This window comes from Condylura cristata, unplaced genomic scaffold, assembly GCF_000260355.1.
Source record: "Condylura cristata isolate star-nosed mole 26May11 unplaced genomic scaffold, ConCri1.0 scaffold00002, whole genome shotgun sequence".
Taxonomy (NCBI): domain Eukaryota; kingdom Metazoa; phylum Chordata; class Mammalia; order Eulipotyphla; family Talpidae; genus Condylura; species Condylura cristata.
The window spans coordinates 6,251,212-6,273,479 of NW_004567103.1; the positions used below are offsets into that span (position 1 = coordinate 6,251,212).

The 22,268-nt window shown below is 43.3% G+C and overlaps 1 protein-coding gene across 1 annotated transcript in view; it reads right to left on the reverse strand.

Moving 5' to 3' along the window:
* Nucleotides 1-22,268, reverse strand: part of RHBDD1 (rhomboid domain containing 1) — a 113,639-nt gene that overhangs the window by 74,584 nt on the left and 16,787 nt on the right. The window contains exons 2-3 of the mRNA XM_004674228.2: nt 15,371-15,862; nt 14,052-14,184 (exon numbers count right to left, since the gene is read on the reverse strand). Of these exons, the coding sequence (XP_004674285.1) occupies nt 14,052-14,184; nt 15,371-15,803 (566 nt within the window). The 5' untranslated portion in view covers nt 15,804-15,862. The remainder of the gene's footprint in view (nt 1-14,051; nt 14,185-15,370; nt 15,863-22,268) is intronic.

The window sequence follows — 22,268 nt, forward strand, 5'->3', positions numbered from 1 at the left end:
TGAAGTGAATTTATGAATTTAAGTGATTCTGTTTCTCAGGGCAAATCTTCAAAAAAAATATTGTCAGAATGCAAAAAGTTTTTTTTTTTTTTTTAAATGTGTGTGTGTAAGAACTGGGGTGTAGGCCAGAGGTCAGAGGTATCGGGGGCAGTGAGAGGACTCACCAGAGACAGAATGAGGAGCAGGAGGATTGACTGAAATACGCTGCTGAGAGGAGCATCAGGGAGACAAGAGAGGTTTCCTGCACCTGTGGGTCAGCTCCCTAGCTGGGGATGAAACTCAGGCCACAGTGGTGACAGAGCTGAGACTTAACCCCTAGACCACCAGGGAGACCCTGCAAAAATTAATGTCCCCAGAGAGGTGTTTTTTCCCTTCCTGTATCTAAGCAACTACAACCTTCCAATCGTGGCTGGAATACAGCCATTGCCAAGTCTGTAAACATAACTTAAATCTTAGGCCATATGAGTACTTAATTCCTAACTGAGATTCTCAGGTTAGAGATATGAAAACTCAGGAACATGGCCAGCACCATATTATCAGTGTGAAGTACCTAAATGAGGAAAATAAAAACAAACAACAGTCATGATGCTGATAATAACGATGAAGAAAATTTTCCTGCCTTCAAAAAAGCCCCCATTTGTTATTGGCAAGAGGAAGAACAGTACATGATGCTATACATTCCACTTAGTCTCCACATATGAGCAAGTTTTCCTGTGTCATTCCTTAAATAAACCTAGGGGCAGGACACTTAGGAGAAAAATGAGATCACTGGTTAATGAGGCAGAAAGAATGTGGCCAAGATCGTGATAACTGCTGAGCCTACTTTCTCACTCTTGCGTCGGGGACTCACAGTCGCCCACAAAGCTGCTCACCAGCGAACTGGCTGGATGGGCCATGCACCTGCTCGCGGAGCACAACCTCCCATGACTCCTCTCCACAGGTCCACTCAGCAGCACGTGGAAGGGGAGGAAAGGGAAGGAGGTGGTCCTGAGTCACTGTCCATTGGAGAAGTTGGACAGGGCTATCAGAAACCTATTTTACTATGCATCGATGTTGACCTGACTTTAGGAAAATTTTCCAGTGGGAAAACACCAAAACAAAAAATAAACATTATAACAGTAAATTTCCATCAACACTACACTGGTTATTAGCAAAAAGATGGATCACACTGTTCATTGTTAATTCATAGACTCTCCTTGTATATTCAGTACAAAAGAGCACTGCAAGTTTATAAAGTCATTTCTCTGCTGCCTACGTAGTACTGAATTATTTAAAACTCATTTGAAACACACATACACCTGACAGTTTTTAAAATACTGTTTGACAACAGCATTTTCAACATCTATAAAAAATATGTGCTAGAGAAGCAGATTCTGCACACTCTCTCTTTCATTAGCAAGTCCTGAAGTATTTTTACCCACTAGGGCATCACACTTCACAAAGCACTTGAGAGAAATAGGGGGAAATGTGGCCCTTTGCTCCCAGTTCCAGATGACTTGGTACACATCACAGAGTGACTAGAAACCAACCTCAAAGTAACTTAAGCACTCCAGTAAAATGTGACCCTGAGAGTGTAGTATTCGCCGAGTGGAGTCAGATCCAACAAACTCTGCAACTTCTGACACAATCGTGTAGGAATTCATCAGAGACACACAAAAGGGTTTTTCAAAATGAGAGAGGAAATGTTATTTGTAACATCATCAAATCTCCATCATCACTTCTATTAAAAAGGGACTTTGGTTTTAATAATATTAGTCCAAAGTTTTAATGAAACAAAAACCTGTGATCTCTTAAGACAAGAAAAGCTACTCCCCCTCCAAATATACATACTGGGCTCTCCCTGGTGGTGCCAACTAGTTAAAGCACCACATTATGAAGTGCTCCGAAGCCACTGCAGCACGAGTTCAATCCCTGGCCAGGGAGCTGACCCACATGGCGCGGCAGACCTCTCCTGACCTGCCTGCTGCTCCCCTCAGCAGTGTATTTCGTGCCTGTTCTGTCTCTCGTGAATCCTCTCACTGCCCCTGCACCTCTAGCCTGTACCCCAGTTCTGTAAGCATAAATAAATCTTTAATATATACACACACACACAAACATATTTATACACGTTTTCTGTCCCCACCTCTACGCTCACATCTCATTTTTCACATGTACTGTTTCGAATTTTCCTAACTCCACCTGCCACATGGACTTGCCTATTGAGTTTGTCTTTTCCAAAGATACAGCTCTTCAATGATGAATTCTATCGTGTTTTCCTTTTTGGTACACTAAAATTAGCTTTGATCAATACCAATCCCACTTTCCTCTAATCTTTTGCTTATTCCTTTTCTGGTTTCTTAAATTGAAAGATTAACTTACTAACTTTCAAAATTTTCTTTCAACATTAACACTTAAGTAGTTTGCCACAGTCCACAGGTTTGATAAGAAATATTCTCACTGTTCATCTCTAAAGTCTTTTGAAATTTCTCCTTTCAGGAAGTTATTTAAATTTCCAAGTGGCCATGATTACTGGCTTTTTTTCCTTTCTGTTACTAGTGATGAGAGAATGGGGCTATCTCACAAGGTGACTATGGCTGCCTGCACGCTCATGCAATAGTCCACGTGCTCCTCCTCGCGGGGTCTTCCTGTGGAGTGAGCAGAGCCCCAGGGGCCTGACAGGACATGGCATCGGGGGGACTTCAGCTGCCCACCCTTAAGGTTGGGAGGTCTTTTCAGCTTCCTGAATACTAATCTTCCCCCTTTCTCATATCTGAATCCCAGGCTTTGTTTTCTAGTTCTGCACCAAGGTTTTGGATCTGACTTCTTCCCACGTTGTCCACTCTAGCCTCTGTAACTTGGGTCTGTAAGCCAACTATTTCTACTGTGCTTTCTCTTTGGTTGAGTCACCCACTTCAAACTCTAGCTTTATTCAACAGACATGCATGTTCTGAGTACCTGTGGCGTACCAAGCATGGAAGAGAAACAGACAATGCGCAGAGAGATGACTTATCCAGCCTCCCAAAACTTGGGAACGTTAGTTGAGATTTCTGAAAATATGCCACTATATATGTTAATAACTCAATTTTTCTACTGTAAATAATGCACGTTCACTATAGAGAACTGACCAAAAGAAGTTAAAAGGTGATCATTCCATAACCTTCAATTAACTACTAGTGAAAGTATTACATGTTTCTTTCTAGCCCTTTTTGTGACTCTTGGTAAAACCCTAAAAATATGATATGTATTCTGTTTCCTACCCTTATATTAAAGATTTTATAATTTCATTAAAAGAATCTCAGAAATATTATTTTAACAGTTATATAGTATTTCATTACATCATGATTAAACCACTTACTACTGTTGGACATTTAAGTGGTTTTCAATTTTCCTATGTTAATTTTTTTTTTTTTTGCATTTTTGGTTATTTACAATTAGGACAGGTTCCTAGAAAGGTTACTACTAAATTAATAGGCATAAACTATTTCACTGCTGGAGTACAAACTGTCAAAACTGCTCTGCAGAAAGCTTGTGCCAATACCCAATTACATTGAAAATACAAACTCCTATTTCACATTCCTTAGGAACATTGGCAATTTTTTGTAGTCTAACAAATAAAATAGCTTATTGTAATTTTATTTAATTAAAAGTGAATTTTTATAGTTATACATCTCCTAGTCACTGATAATTTTCTTCTGTAGTATCTATGCCTTTTGCTGATTCCCTGTTGGCTCTCCATTCGGCTAGCAGTGTTCACCACAAAGAAGTGACCCTCATTCTGTTGATTTTGTTCTTTCCTTGCTTTGATTGATAATGTATTTGGATCTGGAAAAAAAAATTTGCATTTGCCTTTGAGATTATGGTCACTGTCTTTATGTTTAGACATTTTCTCCTAACTCAAGAATTAAAATCTATCATCACATATTCTGACATTTGTCAGATGTTTTTCAAATAATTAAACAACAAGAAATTTGTTGTAGATACAGTTGTGATAAAGCACTAACTTGTTTTTTCCAAATAGTTAAAAAAAAAATCTTCAAGTACCTCTGCCAAGAGCCTTACTCCCCCTCGTTTTGATGTTATCTTTATGTTTATGGTCTGTTTAATCTGGGGAAGAGTGGGGGAGGGGAGGAAGAAAACATGCCACAGAATCAAGAAAGGAGGCAATTTAAATAGCAGAGATATATATTGCTCACATAAAACTTGTTATTTATTTGACCTGCGTGTTATAAATGGCCACAAAATTAAAATGCTCTAGTCTCGAATTCAGAGGGGAACAATGTCCATTTAAAGAGAGATAAATTAGAATCAAATTATTTTCTCTCTCATATAGGCTAATGAGAAGCCAACTTTAAATGGAAGAAATCCTTGTCGAGCTTGCTGCAGCCTGTTCTCAGCTGGTTATCACAGAATAATTGATGCACTAATGATTTCAATTCATAGCAGAGACTGTCTTCATTTTGCATAATGTGAACCAAACCTGAATGTAAATGGAAACAGTTCTCTTGCCTATTTAACTCCCATGACTTTTAACTAAAAATCACTTAATACTGCAGAAGAGGAAAGAGAAATTAGCAAATATAAAGAACTTACTATTTAAAAACATGGCTTCTTATACCGAAACGGGAAAAATTAAGTAAATACATTAGAAATCTCTAGAGATGTGATTTATCATCTTATTAGTTGGAGTGAATATTTAATTATATAACATTTATTTCTAATAGTGTCTCCTGGAAAAAAAAAATCCCAAACAGGCCAAAGTGCATATTCTAAACACTCCAAAGGGAAATAAATAAGATTCATTATATTTTTACTGAAAAAAATATTAGAAAGAAAAAAATCAAGTTAAAATAATTGCTACATTTGGTAATTAACTTTTCAGATAAAAACCAAACACATTTTTTTTTCTATTAGACACAATACACAGGGCTCATCAATTTACTAAGATGGGTTTATTTAAATTTTTCTAAAAACAAGAGGCGCTTGCTGATAGCACTTTTTAACTCAGGAATATAAGTCTCCTTCAAAACAGTAAAAAGGCTCTTGTTTTAATATAATGTCCAGTCACCCTCATCTGAGACATCCATGACAATACACCCAAGTCTTACACCTGTCACCTAGTCACCAGTATTGACATTAACCAACCCAGTTAGTTAAGCACAGATTAGGCAGGTGCCATTACCCACACACCCACAATCACAGCACAGCATGATGGCCAATTAGTTTCAACTTGGTTAGTGAACCTTATTCCAGACAACTCAGTGTTTGATGGGAAAAACAGCTGCTTCTTTATTTCTACCTACTGCTCTGGTCTGTTCTGAGCCAGACAGTTGGGCAGAGCAGGCCCTAAATAAGGTCTAATTTATAGACAGCAGGAGCCTTCCATGCCAGTGCATTCCAGTTGGGATGGAGCTTTCTCAAATTCACTTGAGTATGACGTGAACATTTTAAAATGGAAGCACAGCCAGGCTGCCGATTAACGGAAGACAGTATGGGCTCACGCACGGAAATTAGAACTTGTAAGGAGTCACGCGACGGGGTTAATTGAACAAGGCTTCTGAATCTCACCAGGGCCACGCAGTGCAAGCAAATGTGAATGGGTGTGGACAGTTGGGAAAGATGCTACGTGACTCTTCAGAAAAACACCATCAGTCACCACCAAGAGGAGCTGCTTGAACGGCCTAATTCAGACGCTGAACTTTCAACGGGACGGTGCTGGGAAAGGGAGTCTTTGGTGGATAATTAGGTTCACAGAAGCCACGAGGTGAGACCCTATGATGGGAGCACCACCCTTTTAAGACGAGACACCAATGAGCTTGTTCTGTCTCTGCCACGTGAGGACAAAGTGAGAAGGCAGAAGACTGCTCACTGAAGCTGATCGTGCTAGAGTCTTGAAACCTTGGTCCTGGGCTGCCACTGCCTAAAACTCTGAGAAAATAAATTCTGTTGTCTGAGCCACTCAGTCCATGGTATTTTTTTTTTTTTTTTTTACAGTGGCCTGAGCTAAGACATAAGACATAAGTGTAAGGAGATAAGGAGACTAAATGTTGTGTGGCATCCTGGATGAGGTCCTGGAACAGAAACAAGACATCCGGTAAAATCTCAGGAAAACTCCATACAAAATGGACTCTACTTAATGATCTCAGTATGGGTTCATTAATTATAGCAAATGTACCATAGTAAACGTTAAGATGTCAAAATGAGGTGACATCTGTGGGTCAGCATGTGGGAACTTTTCTACATACTGCCACAATTTTTCTGTAAATTCTAAAAAAAAAATTGTATTTGAAATACATAAATAAAACCTATGTCTTTGACCTGCCACTCCAAACAACTGATGACGTTATTTCCAGTTAAAAGACCTTCCATTCTTAGCTACAATTCTGAATAAACCTTTTCCACAAATATCAGCAAAAAAAAAAATCTGCAGTAGGCGTTGTCCACACTGTTGCTTGCATACTGTGAACTTGCACTGTGTCCTTCAGGTCCCTCATTAACTCTAGCCTGGTAAGAAGGACCCCTTTGTATGTCCTATCACCACTGATGCTGAAACAACACAACTTAACAACAGGCAGAGGACAGGACAGATAAATCAGATAATGGAACGCAATGTACCAAAAAGGAATTGAAAGGTTGCCCCATTTCGCTAGGAAAACTGCAAATCACAGCAATAAGTGATTTTTATTAAATACCAATTTAAAAAAAACAAAAAACCTTCATATTCAGACCAGCTCGGAAGTGGCACTTCCACGTGCTGCTGGCAAGGCAGCGCTGACGATGTGTATAAAAGAGCTGTGATAACAGGTCCAAGTCTTCACCCAGCAGTCTACTTCTGGGGATGTGCTTCAAGGACATATTCAGGCCTAGGAGCCAAGACTTGCAAATAATGCTCTGACAGACAGCCTCATTTGTCACTTGAATGACCTGGCAGTAAAATCAGCGTGTAAAATTCAATATGTAAAGTTAAGAGAATGAGGATATAAACGGAAGGAGCCACAACAGGAATCATCACACAGTCATTAAAATTGAGACTGCTGGAGAACTGTACTTACAAGTTAGAGGAAAAAGAAAAAGTAACAGTGTGGGGAAGGGGAGGGGTATGTTGGGGGGTGACGCAGACACTGTAGAAGACTTTGACACTCCTTCTTCATCACACGTCTGCACACCTTTAGTTTTCTACCATGGAGATGTTCTTTCAATAAGGAGCTAGAAGTTGGCTTCTACTTTCACTTAGCTACTGCTTTTTACTACAGCAAAATTAATTATGGAATGTAAGCAAATTTTTCAAAGAAGCTGTTGATCTAAATTTCTTAAAAGGAATAACTGAAGAAATCGCAGCAACAGATAAAGTAGTCTTCTCCCATTCGGCCCTCCTCTGGCCCCTGCCCTTGCAGTCAGAGAGGGGCCTGGTCACTTCCCAGCCCAGGGCTGGGCCTTCTTTCTCCAGTTTGTATCCCAAACTGGGGCAGAGAGGTGATTTATACCACCCCTTTCCATCAAAGAGTTCCAATTACACTGGGAAGAAAAGTTCCCTGCCTGAAAATTTCTCATTCTCGTCCCATAAAATCCAACTCAAGGGAATTGTTATGGTTGAGAGCTGCCTCCCCTTGAGTTCTGTTCAACTGCAAGTTCTCGTGGAAGACAGACAAATTAACTATAGGACTCATAGAACCTTCCTCTACGGGGGGCTGTAAATGGAGGGAGGAGGAAATGCATGAATGGTCATCTAAGGATCTCGGAGGAAAAATGCTCCTATTTCCCCAAATCTGCTCCAGCCAGTCTGGGGTGTTGATTCAAACTTTTCTTAACAGAATGCAGAAACATGGTTCTGTGAAGTCAAACAGAGGCTGGGTGCCAACTCTACTTACATTTTCATCCCAGCTTACTAGGAAAACCAACAGTGCTGTAGATACCAAGACAAAAGATATGGTTATGCCATTTAAACAGAAAACCCACTCCAGAGAATGGTCATGCAACCAGTCAGTGCGCACACACACAGAACAGCTCGGCAGCATCACATCCGACCCACCACAAGTTTCCTTTTCTAAAATGACGCCAGTTGCACACCAATCTCTGCTAAACCCGACATACGTGGCCTAACTTCTGGGTAAACAGCAATCCCAGGCAGCAACATCTCCCCTCAACAGTTGTCATATTCTGCCCCAGCCCAGGGGAGACAGACCCCCACCCCAGGAATACTCAGCGCCAGCATGTTTCTATGAAGAGCCCTCTCTCCAGAGTGGATTCTGTTTGGCTAGCACGGATGGGCACATTCACCACATGCTGGCTTGTGCAAGCCCCCAAAGCATACGGCACCCCTCCACCTACCCGGGTTTTTGTTTTATCTTCTGCTAAGCTGTTGGAGATACTGTCTCCTGTGAGAAGATTTAGAGAGGAATATTACACTTTCATGTGGGAACATTTATGCTTCCTTCTTTCCTTTGCTCTAGACAACCCTTTTCTCTTTGTGAGAGAAGTCCTCTTTTCAAAGGACTTTATTAGTAACACAGTTTATAACAGATCAACTGCCATTAGCATTTTTGGGTTTGGTGTCTGACTGAGTAGGCAAGCAGGTGCCCTCTTGAGAGCCCACTGCCCCATCAGCAGTGAGCCTGGTGAACAATGCCTGTTCTGAGGAAACACTGCGATGAATGAGCTGGAATCTGTGATCACAGCCTGTTCTTTTTGTAGCAAAGTCCTGCCAATTCAAGTCTCTGTTACTGAAGGCAAAAAATGATGCTGACCTTATAGAAGTGTTCAGCTCTAGCGTAAGCAGGCCACCGCTGTCCACATGAAGCACACCTCTGGAAACGTGTGTTCTGTGTCTCACAAGAAAACTTCAGGGGAAGCTGAACCCAGCACACATACACAAGCTAGAACAAGTTCCTTGAAATAATAACCAACCCGAGCCCTCCCTGGTGGCACAGCGGGTTAAAGCACAGCAAAAAGAAGCTAAAGTCACTTCAGCATGAGTTCGATCCCAACCCTGGAGGTGATCCAAATGGCGCGACAGACCTCTCCTGACCCGCCCGCTGCTCCCCTCAGCAACGTACTTGTCAGTCAGCCTGTTCTGCTGAAGATACATTTAGGTTGGGTTCGATAGAGTTTATTTATGCAGTGGTTATGGTTATTTTGGAACACAGTTAAGTCATTAGGGTCACTGCAGGTAGAAATGGCTTCTGGAAAGACTCCTAATACCCACTGGGTGTCCTCAACTAGAATTGCACCAGAAGTCACAGGAGAGGTCTTAAAGACCCCCAAGTGTCTGATGGCAGACTGCACCGTGATAGTGATTGTGCTGTTATCAGAACCCAAGGTCTGGGAAATTCTTCTGATCACAAAGAGGTAAAAACGTGAGTGGAAGATTCAATTCCATTAATAGCAGTTAAAAGATAAATTACACACAAGTTCTCCTGAGGCACTGTTTGCAACTCAAAATACGTCACCTGTGTCCCTTTTCTGAGTATCCTGGAAAATAAACCTTATCAGAATCCCTGTGTTTGTAGCGTTCAACAGAAATATCTCAAACCAAATCAAATACTGTTAACAGAAGTAATAAATAAGCTCTTGGATTTCTGGTAATCCAATCAGTGAAAAGTGAATAGGAACATTAGTCAAGTACTTAAATGTCTTACAGATTCAGTACAAACTCTTGATATCAGTGAAGAAAACAAATATCATACTAAAGATCATTGATGACGTGCAAATCAATTCAAAGAACATGTAATATCAGCCACGGCACAAGAAAGCTTGAAGAGCCTTGAAGTTGCAACTTGTACGTAAAAGCACCTTGACAAAGGTTTTCCCATCAAACATCAGCTCAAAACATTCCCGGGAGCGCTTCTGCTGTAAAAGCAGCTCTTCCAGGCTGAATAATAAAAAGTAATGTTGATGTACTATGCTATTCTCTTTACAGAAATGTTATTGCTAATTTGTTTTCATAGGAAAAAGAGCTTGAAAACATGCAGCAAACTCTGTGGGAGAGATTACAGAGGCATGCCAGGGACTTAACTGAATATGACATGGTGTTTACTAAATTCGTGATGGTACAGTATTTGTCAGCACTTTATGCAGATTACAGTGCTTTCTCTTCTCATGCATGATATTTACTTTTGCTTCCATTTTGTGTTAAGACAGCACAAACTGAGGTCCGCCCTGGAGGCCACTCATCTTCCTCCATCCCTTGCCTGTGGATCCAAACCCCCCAACTCTGCATCTGAATATAATTAAACCTTAGATCTAACTTACAACTTATAGAAATGCAGAAGCTAGGTGAAGTTAAACACACTAACAAAAAAAATAAGCAGGTATATCTAGAACACAGAACAGTCTACCAAATGAGAGCTGTGGCTACACAATTTTCCCACGGCTTTTATAATTCAGTATCATGGGACAATAAAAACATGGAAAGGTCGACTCAGAATGAGAGAGTATACAAATGCAGGCATCAACCTAACTGGAAGTTCCCTCATTCCAATCCCTGTCCCCACAAAGACTTATAAGAGATGTTTTGAAAACTAGAAAAAAGTATTTTTTATTATTTACTTATGCATACAGAACTGAGGTACAGGCCAGAGGTGCAGAGGCGGTGAGAGGCTTCACCAGAGACAGAGTGGGGAGCAGAACAGGCAGATCGACGAAGTACACTGCTGAGGGGAGCAGCGGGCGGGCCAGGAGAGGTCTGCCGCGCCATGTGGGTCAGCTCCCAAGGCCGGGAATTGAGCTCACACTGAAGCGGCTGCACCAGCTTAAATGCTGCGTTCTAACCACCAAGGAGGACCAAAAACTAGAGAAGTTTTCAATAAGGACCAACTGTCAGACAACACCGGAGCTCACTGACTTGCTCAGTGGACTACGGGAATGGGCTCATGCAAATGATATTGTTTGAAGATGCATCATGTTTGCAACTACTGGCAAATGGTCTAGCAACTTTACATTTGGAAATATTTTCAATTTTGAAGTTGGGACAAGTAAAATTTATGTTCAATCTACTTTTCTCGCTATGTGCAAATACATAACCAAAAATGGATTAGCATCTTGTATAAGGATCATAAATGTTCAAGACAAGGAAGGTGACAAAGGTTATGAACAGTCAATTCACATAAAAGAAAACTGTAATTTTTTAAAAAATGTACTTTTCTCTTATTTGGTCAATCTAAGCAAAAAATTACAAGTTGGATCAAGGTAATGAGTTTCCTCAAACATTATCAATGTGAAGTAGGAGCCAAAGCCACAGAGGCCGCGGTTTTCAAAACTGCCACGCTGTTTTGAAATGACTCTAGATGCCAAATGGAATCGTGACCTGCTTCGTCTGAGTTGAAGAAAAGTTCGTGGCATTCTCAGCCTGTGGCCTGTCACTCAAGATGGAAAAACAAGTAGGGACAAGGGGCTGCAGAGAGAGACAGAACTGAAGCAAGCAAAATTAAGGAACAGCTGACTTATCTTACTCATTTTAGGGAGAAGATCAAGGGTGATTCTTTCCAGGGGCCCAGCGCATTTCCAGGGATTTAGCTCACAATAAACAAGAGAAGTTCATTACTTTATCATTTATAAAGCCCTTTCATACATATTACCTCCAGTGTCTTACAATCAGCTTAAGGAACACAGAAAGTGAGTCATGTTCCCATTTCACAAGGGAGGAAACCAAGGTGATACGCCTAGCTTGTGAGCCCAAGTCCACTCACACTGACCACTGGCTCTGCAGGGTCACCAAGCTACTGTCTCACTCTGGGAAATGCTGATTTCTCTGAGCTACAGTTTTCAGACCAGAAAGCCTGAGGCACAGGGGCAGAGGACCCTAATTCAAGTGAAGGTAATGGCTTGGCCTCAGATACCTTTTTCTCCATCGCCAGAATGGTGAGGGGAGGGGGGGAGGGCAACAGGCCAGTTTGTGAGGGGCAGTGACCCCCTTCTCCAGGGGCTACGAACCACCTCCCGCTACTTCTTCAAACTCAGTCACCTGATGTAGTCCCCCAACATGAAGAAAACGAAAAGAACTTGCGAGCAGAGCAGTGGCTGGAACTAGGTATACAGACTGAGACGCACAAGCACCAGCAGTGGGCTCCAGGCCATTCCAGGCTCCAGGCCACGTGCGACCACGCCTAGTGGCTGTTTGGGGTGGCTTCCCTCCCTTCAGCTCCGAACTGGGAAATTACTAATTCCCTGGCTTTCATAAGACACAGAGGTCCACCAAATGTTTGCTCCAGCTTATTTTTTTTACCTCCCAAAGGGCAACCCGTTACCCCGACAATAGAGCAAGCTTTGTTCTAAAGGTTCACAGTGTCTGCCCGATGCAAATTCTAACTGCCAACCACCAGGAGAAGAACAATGCAGAGCAAGGAGAGCTCCGGGCTCCCCCTCCTCCCAAGATCCGTCTCAAAGCAGTCCTTGCTTCTGGGTTTCTTGGACATGATTTTAGCTTGGTCTTTATTTGGACACAGGTAGAAAAGGAGAGGCTTGGATATTAAAAGTTTATCATTCAGAGCAGCAAAGCTAAAAACCAAAGAGTTATTCTTCCAAGCTCAAAAGATGGGAAACTTCATTTCATTCCCAGGCTCAGAATATCAGGTTCCTCCAAGCAGAATAAGCATGTTAGATAAAAATGCAGCCAGGCCTTTTCTGTGACCGGTGGGGGGTGGGGGGGGCTAAAAAAATAAAATGCATGATGAGAGTCTTCAGAAACAGTTGCATGGGGATATTTAAAGACCCTGCTATTCAATGGAGTCATTAAGGACTAAAAGTTCAAGTACCAGAGGGAGTGATTTTCATATGAATGTTGGGTGTGCATCACACACAAGCGTCCCCTTGACACAGAGAACCCTGTCACATCAAGCAAGTCCGAGCTTCGAGTGACAAGGTACAGACAGGGCTGTTCAGATAAGGGGCAGACATTAGTGGACCCTTTCTCAAAGGAAACTTTGAAGATTTTGTTAGGCTTTCTTCTTGGGACTGTCACCAGATAACAATACAGTTGCAAATGAGTGGTGTTCAGTGGCCACATCAGGGCCTTTTAAAGAGCAGCTGCCAAAGGCTGCCCAGGATGGAAAATTAGCATTAAAGAAGGGCTCAAGCTTCCTGGGCTGACACACAGTCCGAGGAAAATATTCTCAAATAAAATACCAGACCCAGCTGCACTGACCAGAGCAAGTAAAACCTCTGGCCGGAAAGGAAGAGCAGCAAAAGCACACCCTTTACTTCTTTCTGAATCTTCTAGAGTCCCCCCTTCTCCAGACAGTGTCCAGGTCTCCACAGTAAGCATAAACAAACCCACCACGTGCTTCCAGCTGCATTACACAGATTAAATGCAGAAATTCACCCTCCCTTTTCTAGACGGGAAGCACTGGGCACCAGGTTAGGAGTCAGGAAGCCTGGATCCTGCTAGCTTCTTGCTGCCAGGAGCTGCTTGAAGGGCCCTTAACTCTGAATCTCCCTGTGCCCATCTGTAAAAGAATGGATGCACCTAAATCAGTGTCTGTCAAACTTTCCGGGAGCCCTGGCATTCGGGGGAGGGGCCACCACTGCGAGACAGGGGTCAGGTGAAGGAGTACGGGTCCTGTGCTGCTTCTCAGCCCAAAACGGCTCGTGGGGATCCACGCATGCGCGGGGGTTTAGCGTGACACTGTTGCTTAATGTTACCAAGACAACTCACAGTTATGACGACGTAAAAAGCATCGGCTCAATGCATTATTGGGTGATTTTTCTTTTTTAAAGATATGCAGCATCTATGTGTCTCTGGATTACTGATGAATTAATCAATGGATTGATGGGCTGGTAAACAATGATGGCAACCCGTATAACAGGTTCTCTTATTCCTACTTAAAAAATGAACAAAAACTAAATAAATAAAAAATGAACAGAATGAAACTCAGTTCAGACAAGTTTACCAAAATCACACAGCTCAGTGCTGGCCAGCATCCAAACGTGGGCGTCTGACATGAACCATTAGGCTCAATCCTGCCGTTCTCGTCAAAGATGAAAGAGCATGGCCAAAAAACAACTGGTGACCTCATGACTGCAGTTCTTTCTCCTTGGAACATCAGGTTCTTCATTTGTATTCTCTAAATGTAAACACTCACCCTGGAGAGATGAAATGAATAGCCACGAGTTCTGCCCAGCAAGCAAATTTGTTGGGTACAGGAAAGCCCAAAACGTTGACAAAGCCTCCGGGGCAGTAATGGTTGTTGAGAACTTTCAAAGCAAACAAAACTCCTAAAAGAGAATAAAGAGCATAGCAGTAATCAACACCCCAAAGTGGCAAGGATCAATATTCTCAAAGAAAACGAACAGAAAGTGAAAAGGAGTATTTGACTACATCCACCTTCCAGCTCGGAAACACACGAGTCTTCTGAGCCAGCCCAGCATCGCATCAAGGGTGACAGTCAAGGAGATCAGGCCTGGATGGCTCCTAACATGGGAGCACATACAAGCTCTCGGCACGCTCAGAGGACGGGGTACACATCAGCCGCGGGACGCCACAGACCCACACCTGACGCTGTGGATTTTATGCTATGTGGTTTTTTCAATCAATTTAAAAGTACCAGTGGCGTGTTCTTCTAGTTAATTTCTGTGGAAAAACTGCTTTCTTCACCCACAACCAGAGGTGTGGGGGTGCATCTCAGAGGGGAGCTGGAGGGTGGCAAGGGAGCCATCAGGGCTGGATTTTATTCTCGGTGATAGCCGCACTGCTTCTCATTCTCATTCTTAGAATCCCTAATCTAAGTCCTGATTGTAATTTCAGTCCTGTGAGATGTGTTAAAAACACCAGCAGCAGCTAACTAGGAGGGAAGGAGAGTGAGCGGCAGCACCGCCCCACGTCAAAGCCACGGGCACTGGGCGCCAACCCGCTCTGGCCTCGCTGGGTGGGCAAGGGGACCAACTTCCTGTGCCTGTCTGGGTCTGTTTCATCATCTACAAATCAAGGCAATGCCGCCTCCCTCTGGACTGGTCTGTCTGGACTAAATAGCATGAGTCAGAAGTCACACGCAGTGACTCTCACAACTCCTAACATAGGGCGGGGCTGTGGTGGTCTGTGGCGTGTTACCTGGATGAAGCTACTGAGAGACACTCTCATTTGAAGGAGCCTCCAATCCTGAACACACCAGGCGCACTCCCAAGCCTTAGCAAAATGGGCAAGTGTTATTTCCAGGCTCCATCTCCGACAAAGCTACCTTCCTACGTACCCTACTGGTCCAAACTGTCCAAGAGTGAATAATGCAAATTAGCAATAGCAAAAATTATGTCCTTCCGAGGCCCTAATAAAGTGCTTTTCTAAAATCCAAGCCCAGTGGCATTTAAAATCTCAGTTCAACTCAGTTCCTTTGCTTCATAAAATAGCCAACAGCCACACCTCCCTTACTTCTTCACGAATGCCACCTTAGAAAGGTGTCCGGCTTACCTGAGAAGCCTACAGCACAGTTCCTTCTAAAGTCAGGATCATTCATAAACTCTGCAAGAGCAAATTCCAGGAGCAGGTACACCACCCCCGTGAGCAGAGAGAAGGTGGGTATGATGCAGGCAAACTTTCTACTTCCTAGTCTTCTCTCCAGATTTATGCCTTTCCATAGCATGGACACCATATTGAAATACAAATGCCAGTCGTCCGCGTGGTGAAGGGGGGAAAGCAGTAAACGCTGCCAGTCATTTTGCTGGTAGCACTTCTCCACACTAAGGCAGGAGCTTAACAGGGGCTTCAGAGGATTCAAAAAGAACCAGATGTTGAGAGCCAGAGTTGCCAAGGTGACAGGTGGGATATTGCTGATTCCAACTTGGAAGATTTGTGAAAGAAGCAGAATAAGCCCAGTGTTGATTCCTCTTGATCTCCGCTGCATGGTCAGGTATTACCCCAGTGACGGGAATTGTGGGCAGGTCTCAGGAATCTGGTTTGCACCTAAAACACAGAATAAAAGCCTATCATTTCAAAATGAATACACTGCTAAGACAGTTTCTTACAATAGTTTACGCAATAGCCAACGTTACAGTCACTTTCAGCGTCTTCTAGAGGCACACCCTGGGCAAGTGGCTGATGACCTTCATTTACATCCTAAAATAAAAAGTTCATCCCAAATCCCAATGAACCATTTCAGAGAGTGGGTATGTTTTCTCTGACAAACAAGCCACGCAAGCATGACTTGTCTCCTGCATAAATAAATGTGTAGACCAACTAAAAGCCTACATGGGGAGGGCGTGGACATTTAATATAATTTCTACTCAGAACAGAACACTGGTCAGGATACTTTTCCCTGTTCATAGTTCTAAAGGAATATCCAATTTTGACATATTAGAGTTTGCTCCAAAGTTTTTAAATATCAACAAGTCTTAAAATACAAGCGTATTATCTTCTATTCTCTCTGCCAAACATCCGTTATAGGAATGCTTTATTGACATAAAAACTTCAGCTTTCGTCTTTTTCTTCCAGTTACTCTACAAATAACTATTTTCACACCCTGCCCATCACCAATGTCCCAGCAACTCACTAGGGCCTTTCCTTCCCTGAATCCCATCCCCCCTCAGATTTACAATCAGATGTTAAGAATTTATTATTGGGTTGGTTATGAGTGACCCTTCACAAAGTTTCTCTATATTCCACATATAAATGAGACTATCTGGTATTTTTTTTCCTTTTGATTTATTTCACTAATTCCATCCATGTTGTTGCAAATGGCAAGAGTTCATGCTTTTTATTGCTGAGTAGTATTCCATTTTTCTGATCCACTCCTCTGTCTTAGGGTACTAAGGCTATTTTCCATAACGTAGCTATTGAAAAAAGGGCTTCAATGAACAGAGAAGTATACAGAACCCTTCAAATGAGTGTTTCTGTGTTCTTCAGATACGCACTTGGGAGTTGGAATTGCTTCATCCTTTGGTAGATTCCCTTTTAATATTAATATTTTGAGAACCCTACGTATTGATCTCCATACCATCAGTTTTTACAAATACCTACACTATGCCAAATTCTAGATGGTGACACACTCCTAGTTTTAAAGAGCTCACTTTCTACTAAGTGAACCAAGGGCCGTGCGAAGTCTAAATGCCCCCGAGAGAGGGAGCAGGCCCTGACAACAGGGACCCAGCCGCAGGGGGCGACAGAACCATCGTCTCAAAGTATGAGTTGGAGTTTGTGACAGTCCACTTTTCCCATGAACCTGAACTGAACTGGAGACCTGGTGTGCCCCATCTTCATTCTGTCTGCCACAAGTCCCAAACTAAGCTTCCAGCTGATTTGCAGATGTCTGCTCGCTCTTAAAACCTTCCAAGCAGTCACGGGACAAGTCCAAGCTGCGCTGCCTGATGACAGAAGACAAGTGCGGCCATGGCCCTGGCGCCGAGACAGCTGATAGCCCAGAAGCGGCTCTCAAACTGCCCAGCAGCTGCCCATTGTGATACTGCACCAGGGAACCCCCACAGAAGAGTGAGCCAAGTAAACGGCTCTTGATTCCAAGTTGACCCCAAGTTTCAGAGTGGCAAGTTATGCAGCGATTTCTAACCAGCACAGAGGTATTTGTTTTGGTGAGCGATCAGGTTATTGTTGTGAGAAGGAGACAGTAAAGAAAGGAACACAGAGACAGAGAGGCTAAAGGCGCGAGCAATGAGGGTAAGTCCACAGAGGGTAAAACACCATTCGGCATGATGGGAAGACAGAAAAAACATGGCAGCAAAGACATGGGTAAGTGGGCAGCTCAGGACGGGAGGCCGCACAAGCTTTCGACTAGAGGGTGGGAAGCCCCACGTGGCCTTCCTGGCTCAGTCAAACAGAGAAACAGCCCAAAGAACCTCATCCGTAGCACGCTGGAAAGAGCATGGGCTCGGGGTAGCAAAAGGACCCTCTGACCAAGACAGACAGCTCTGAACTTCGGCTTCGTCACTTTAAATTAGTAATGATAACACCTCCCTTCCAGAAATACTGTCACATCTTTGGAACAAAGTAGATGCTGAAACAGTATTATCCTAATGAGACTCAAATCTACTTCCCATATCTGCACAGAGGTTCTCAGCAACATACATACCTGCACACGTCTGTGTACCCCCCCCACACACACACAAGCACATACACAAAGCACACTGACATCACTGGCACAATCCAGTTTTCCTTATCATGGGCTTATTAACAGCAAGTTCATGAACTACATACAGACTTTAATGAAATTTCACCTGAAAAATTCCCCAATGATTTTGGAGAAACAGTCTGTTTTTTCATAGAGGCATTCGAGTCCACTTTTAATTTTCCAACTACTTTTGTGATTCCTCTAAAAAATTACATGCAAACATAATACACATATAAGCAAACATCACTACCTGTAATGGAAGCAATGAAAAGTTTGGTCTTGCTCACTAAGTAATCACTTAGGAGAAATCACAAAACAAACCCTTCAGTATCAGTACAAACTGTGTCTGATGGATGTCAGGCCACGCACAGCAGAAAGTCAAAGCTAATTATATCTTTACTTAAGAAAAAATTCCCCCTTGATTGGAATCATTAGCGATGAAGAAAATGAACAAGTTAGAGAGTGGAATTTCCTGTCTTCCTCCGCACCGTGGCCCAGGCTCACATTATTCGGCCGAATCCGCTCAAGTCTGCTGGTCCTTTCTGTCCCCCTCAGCTGTGTCCCCACTTCTAACCAGACCACTCCGCTGCCTGGGGCATGGTGCTCTGGAGGCTCCAAGCCTCCTCTCAATTCCTGACCATGCCTGACTTCTCCAAACAGCCACTGAACACCACGCTCAAGGTTTCTAGAATTCTAATAACGCGATGCCCAAACCTACAGTTTTCAGCCATGACCTCTCAGCAGCTGTCAGAGGACCTACTTGCACAAGAATATTATCTGCTTGATCTCTTGGTTTCTTGAAACTGAATGATCTCTTCTTATGGAATGACCAGTTATTTCTTCTCACACTCATAACTTAAACAAGTATTAAATGGCAAGTCCGCCAGTCCTGTGCTAGGCACTAGGGTTATGCAAAGAACAAAACAGAATCCCAGGCCCGAAATGCCCATTTCTACTTGTTGAAGGAAGGAAAAATACTGGTTAGAGAAAGTAAAAGATGAAGAATGCGGGTCCTTGCAGTGAAGGCGGACACAACCAAAGCCCCTGGGCAGTGCCTCAGGGCCCGGGCTGCTTCCCCAAGTCCCACTAGAGCCAGTGCACAGACAGGCACGGAGGTTCTAAGTTTCAAGTTCAAAGGCACACTGACACTACTTCGTGCAATGCTGTGAACCAGTTTCCTTCCCAGTGAGCTATCACCTCAGCAGTCCCAGTGGGGACACAGGCTGCCACAGGTGACGGAAGGTCGAACCTGTCCAGAGATCCAATCTGTAGCTTGAGCTGTGGACCAAGGATGTGTGGTTCTAGGAGCACTACAGACAACCGGCCATAAAGGCAGGTGTGCCGTCCGGCCCTTGTAACAGAGCGCCGGGCTGTGCCCAGAGCCTGGTGGATCACAGCAAGTTGGAAACCTGTACGGCCTGGTTTGGGAGTGATCTGCTTATCCCACCTGGTACGCAGGCAGTTACTACAGCACAAAGACGGGCAACTGGTCCCGGTACTCCGTTACCTCAAAAACTCATCCTCCTCCCCAAACTGGACCCCGACCGGTCCATCCATTGTACTCCTCCTTTCCCACCTCCCAGCTACACTTACTCAAGTCAGAGATGGGCAGATATCCTTGGCGTTGTCTGTCCTTACCCTCAGGACCCCAAATCTGATCCATCACTTTTTGTTAATTGCTCTGACAGCATCTACCAGTCCACTCCCTCTCGTTCTGGGGCCAGAGCCTTAACCCCGGCCACCACCATACCTGTGTGGGTTCCAACAAGCTCCCCTCTGGACTCCCTTGCCTCCGCTTTTGCCACCAACCATTGTTCACCACTGCTCAGAGTCATCTTGCTAACATGAAGCTGGGGTCCCCTGCAGGAGGCCTTCAATGGTTTATCATGGCACTTAGAATAAAGCCCAAATTCTTCACTTCAACTCCGTGCCTGTTCCTGCCAGTGCCCACCTTGCCCTATGGCCTCACATCACAGTGACCTCTGCCTTGGTCGCATTCCAGCCACACCTGTGTTCCCATAACACAAGTGCCACGATTTCAGCACAAGAGACGGAGGGCAGAATCAGTTTACCCATTTCAACATCACAGAGTCTAGTGAAGACCTGGTGACCGCACGCACGTAGGGCTTACATTTTGCCCACTGCCTCCAGATTAGTGTTCCTTGAATGCAGCTTCATCATATCATCTAAATGTATCCACATCGTATGAGAAATGAGACAGCAGAAGACTTCTGAATATCTATAAGTCCGCTAAGCAATTTTCCAGCCACTGTTAACACTATACATACATATCATGCCCTGTGCCACTTTTAGTTCTGGAACAGTGGTTACATTTACCTCAACTTTACACAAATAAGCCTCTAATCCATTCAAAATATATTAATAGATTGCTTTGCCAGAACTATTTGATTAAAAAAAATGGCATCTTAATTATGTGGTAATACACTGTATCAGGTTGTGACAGAGAGAAATGGAAGACTTCTTGAAATATTGATAGGAAAATTAGCCATATTTACTTTTAATGAGAAATTAAATATTAAACAGATGTGTAATAAGAAAAACTAAGTGGCTAGAACAAACAAAAGAAACTGAATTCATAACTTGGGAAACCAATGTGTCTCAAGGGGGAGAGAAAAGAGTTTTATAAAAAGGGAAAAGAAACTAAATATTATGATTTTTGATTCTACTTACAAAGCAGAAAATATTTCATTATTTTCATTTACCAAGGCAACAATTTTCAGTTTAAAAGTCCACACAGAATTCAAACCATCAAATTGTAAGAACATATACCAGTTACAAATTATAGTCCCAATTTGGCATCTGATATTACTGAATAATTTCACATGATAGAAACTACGGAATCTGAATGGGAATAAGTAAATGTTATCCTGAAAAGTCTTCACTAAAAGGACAAGTTTTTGAACGATTCACTGAAACCTCTTTAAACTGTGTGTAATTTACTTTGAGACTCAAGAAAGGGTTATGGCAACATATCTGAGTGTGTCACTGCTGCTATTTTCATAGTTTTGGTACATTTCATTTAAGCATCCCGCAGCTTTTAGACACATTCTCTGCAATGATCTCGGGTGAAGACGGGAGGCTTCTCCCAGTCGCTCAGCAAGCACCTGCAGCAGGCCCAGCATCGCTCAGGTTCAGCACCGCGACAGGTGCCTTTGTAGATGCTTAAACTTCATGTTCTTCAAAGAGAGATATAACTCACCTATTATACAACTCACCCTCCTAAAGTGAACGACCCAGTGGCTCTTAGTCTATTCACATGGTTGTGAAATCACTGCCACCACACGATTCCTGAACACTTGCGTTGCCCCCAAAGGAAGCCCTGTACCCACCAGCAGTCACGCCCCTCATTTCCACCACGCCCTCCCCAAGTGCCCCACAACCACTGTGTGCTTGTCTCCAGGTATTTGCCCATTTGAAGCACATCACATAAAAGGAACTGTGCAATATGTGGCTTCCTTCACTCAGCATCACGCCTTGAGGCCCCCCAGGTCGTAACCAGTATTGGCACTCAGTCTCCTTCGGTGGCTGGGCTCTACGCCCCAGCAGGACGTCCCGGACAGTGTTTCTCCACGCTACAGCTGATGGGCACGTGGGTCGTTTCCACTCTGGGACTATAATACACAATGCTGCATGAACAGTCTTGTCCGTTATTTTTAGGAACACGTTTTCATTTCACCAAAGCCAATCTACCTAGGAGTAGAGCTGGTAGGTGACATACGGTAACCCTGAGTTTGATTTAAGGAACTGCCAAACTGTTTTCCAACCTACCCCATTTTACAATCCATCCAGCAATGTACAAGGGTGCCATCTTCTCCACATCTGAAACAATGTTCACTTTTATTCTCCTTCTATATCATGACAATCCAAGTGGATGGGAGGTGGGACTAACTTGCTTCTCCCCAGTTACTAAAGATGACAACTAAATACTTGAAATGTCATTGTTTGCAGCTTAATAGAAACCGGCATGTTTGCAGTTCCACACATACATAAACACCCTACAAGAAACAGTTTAATAAGTTCAGGTCAAAAGAATGTTTCAGAAAGAGACATGAAGCCTCTAAATGTCCTCCTTTTTACAACAAGTGCCCACCTTGCCCTATGGCCTCACATCACAGTGACCTCTGCCTTGGTCGCCTTCCAGCCACACCTGTGTTCCCATAACACAAGTGCCACGATTTCAGCACAAGAGACGGAGGGCAGAATCAGTTTACCCATTTCAACATCACAGAG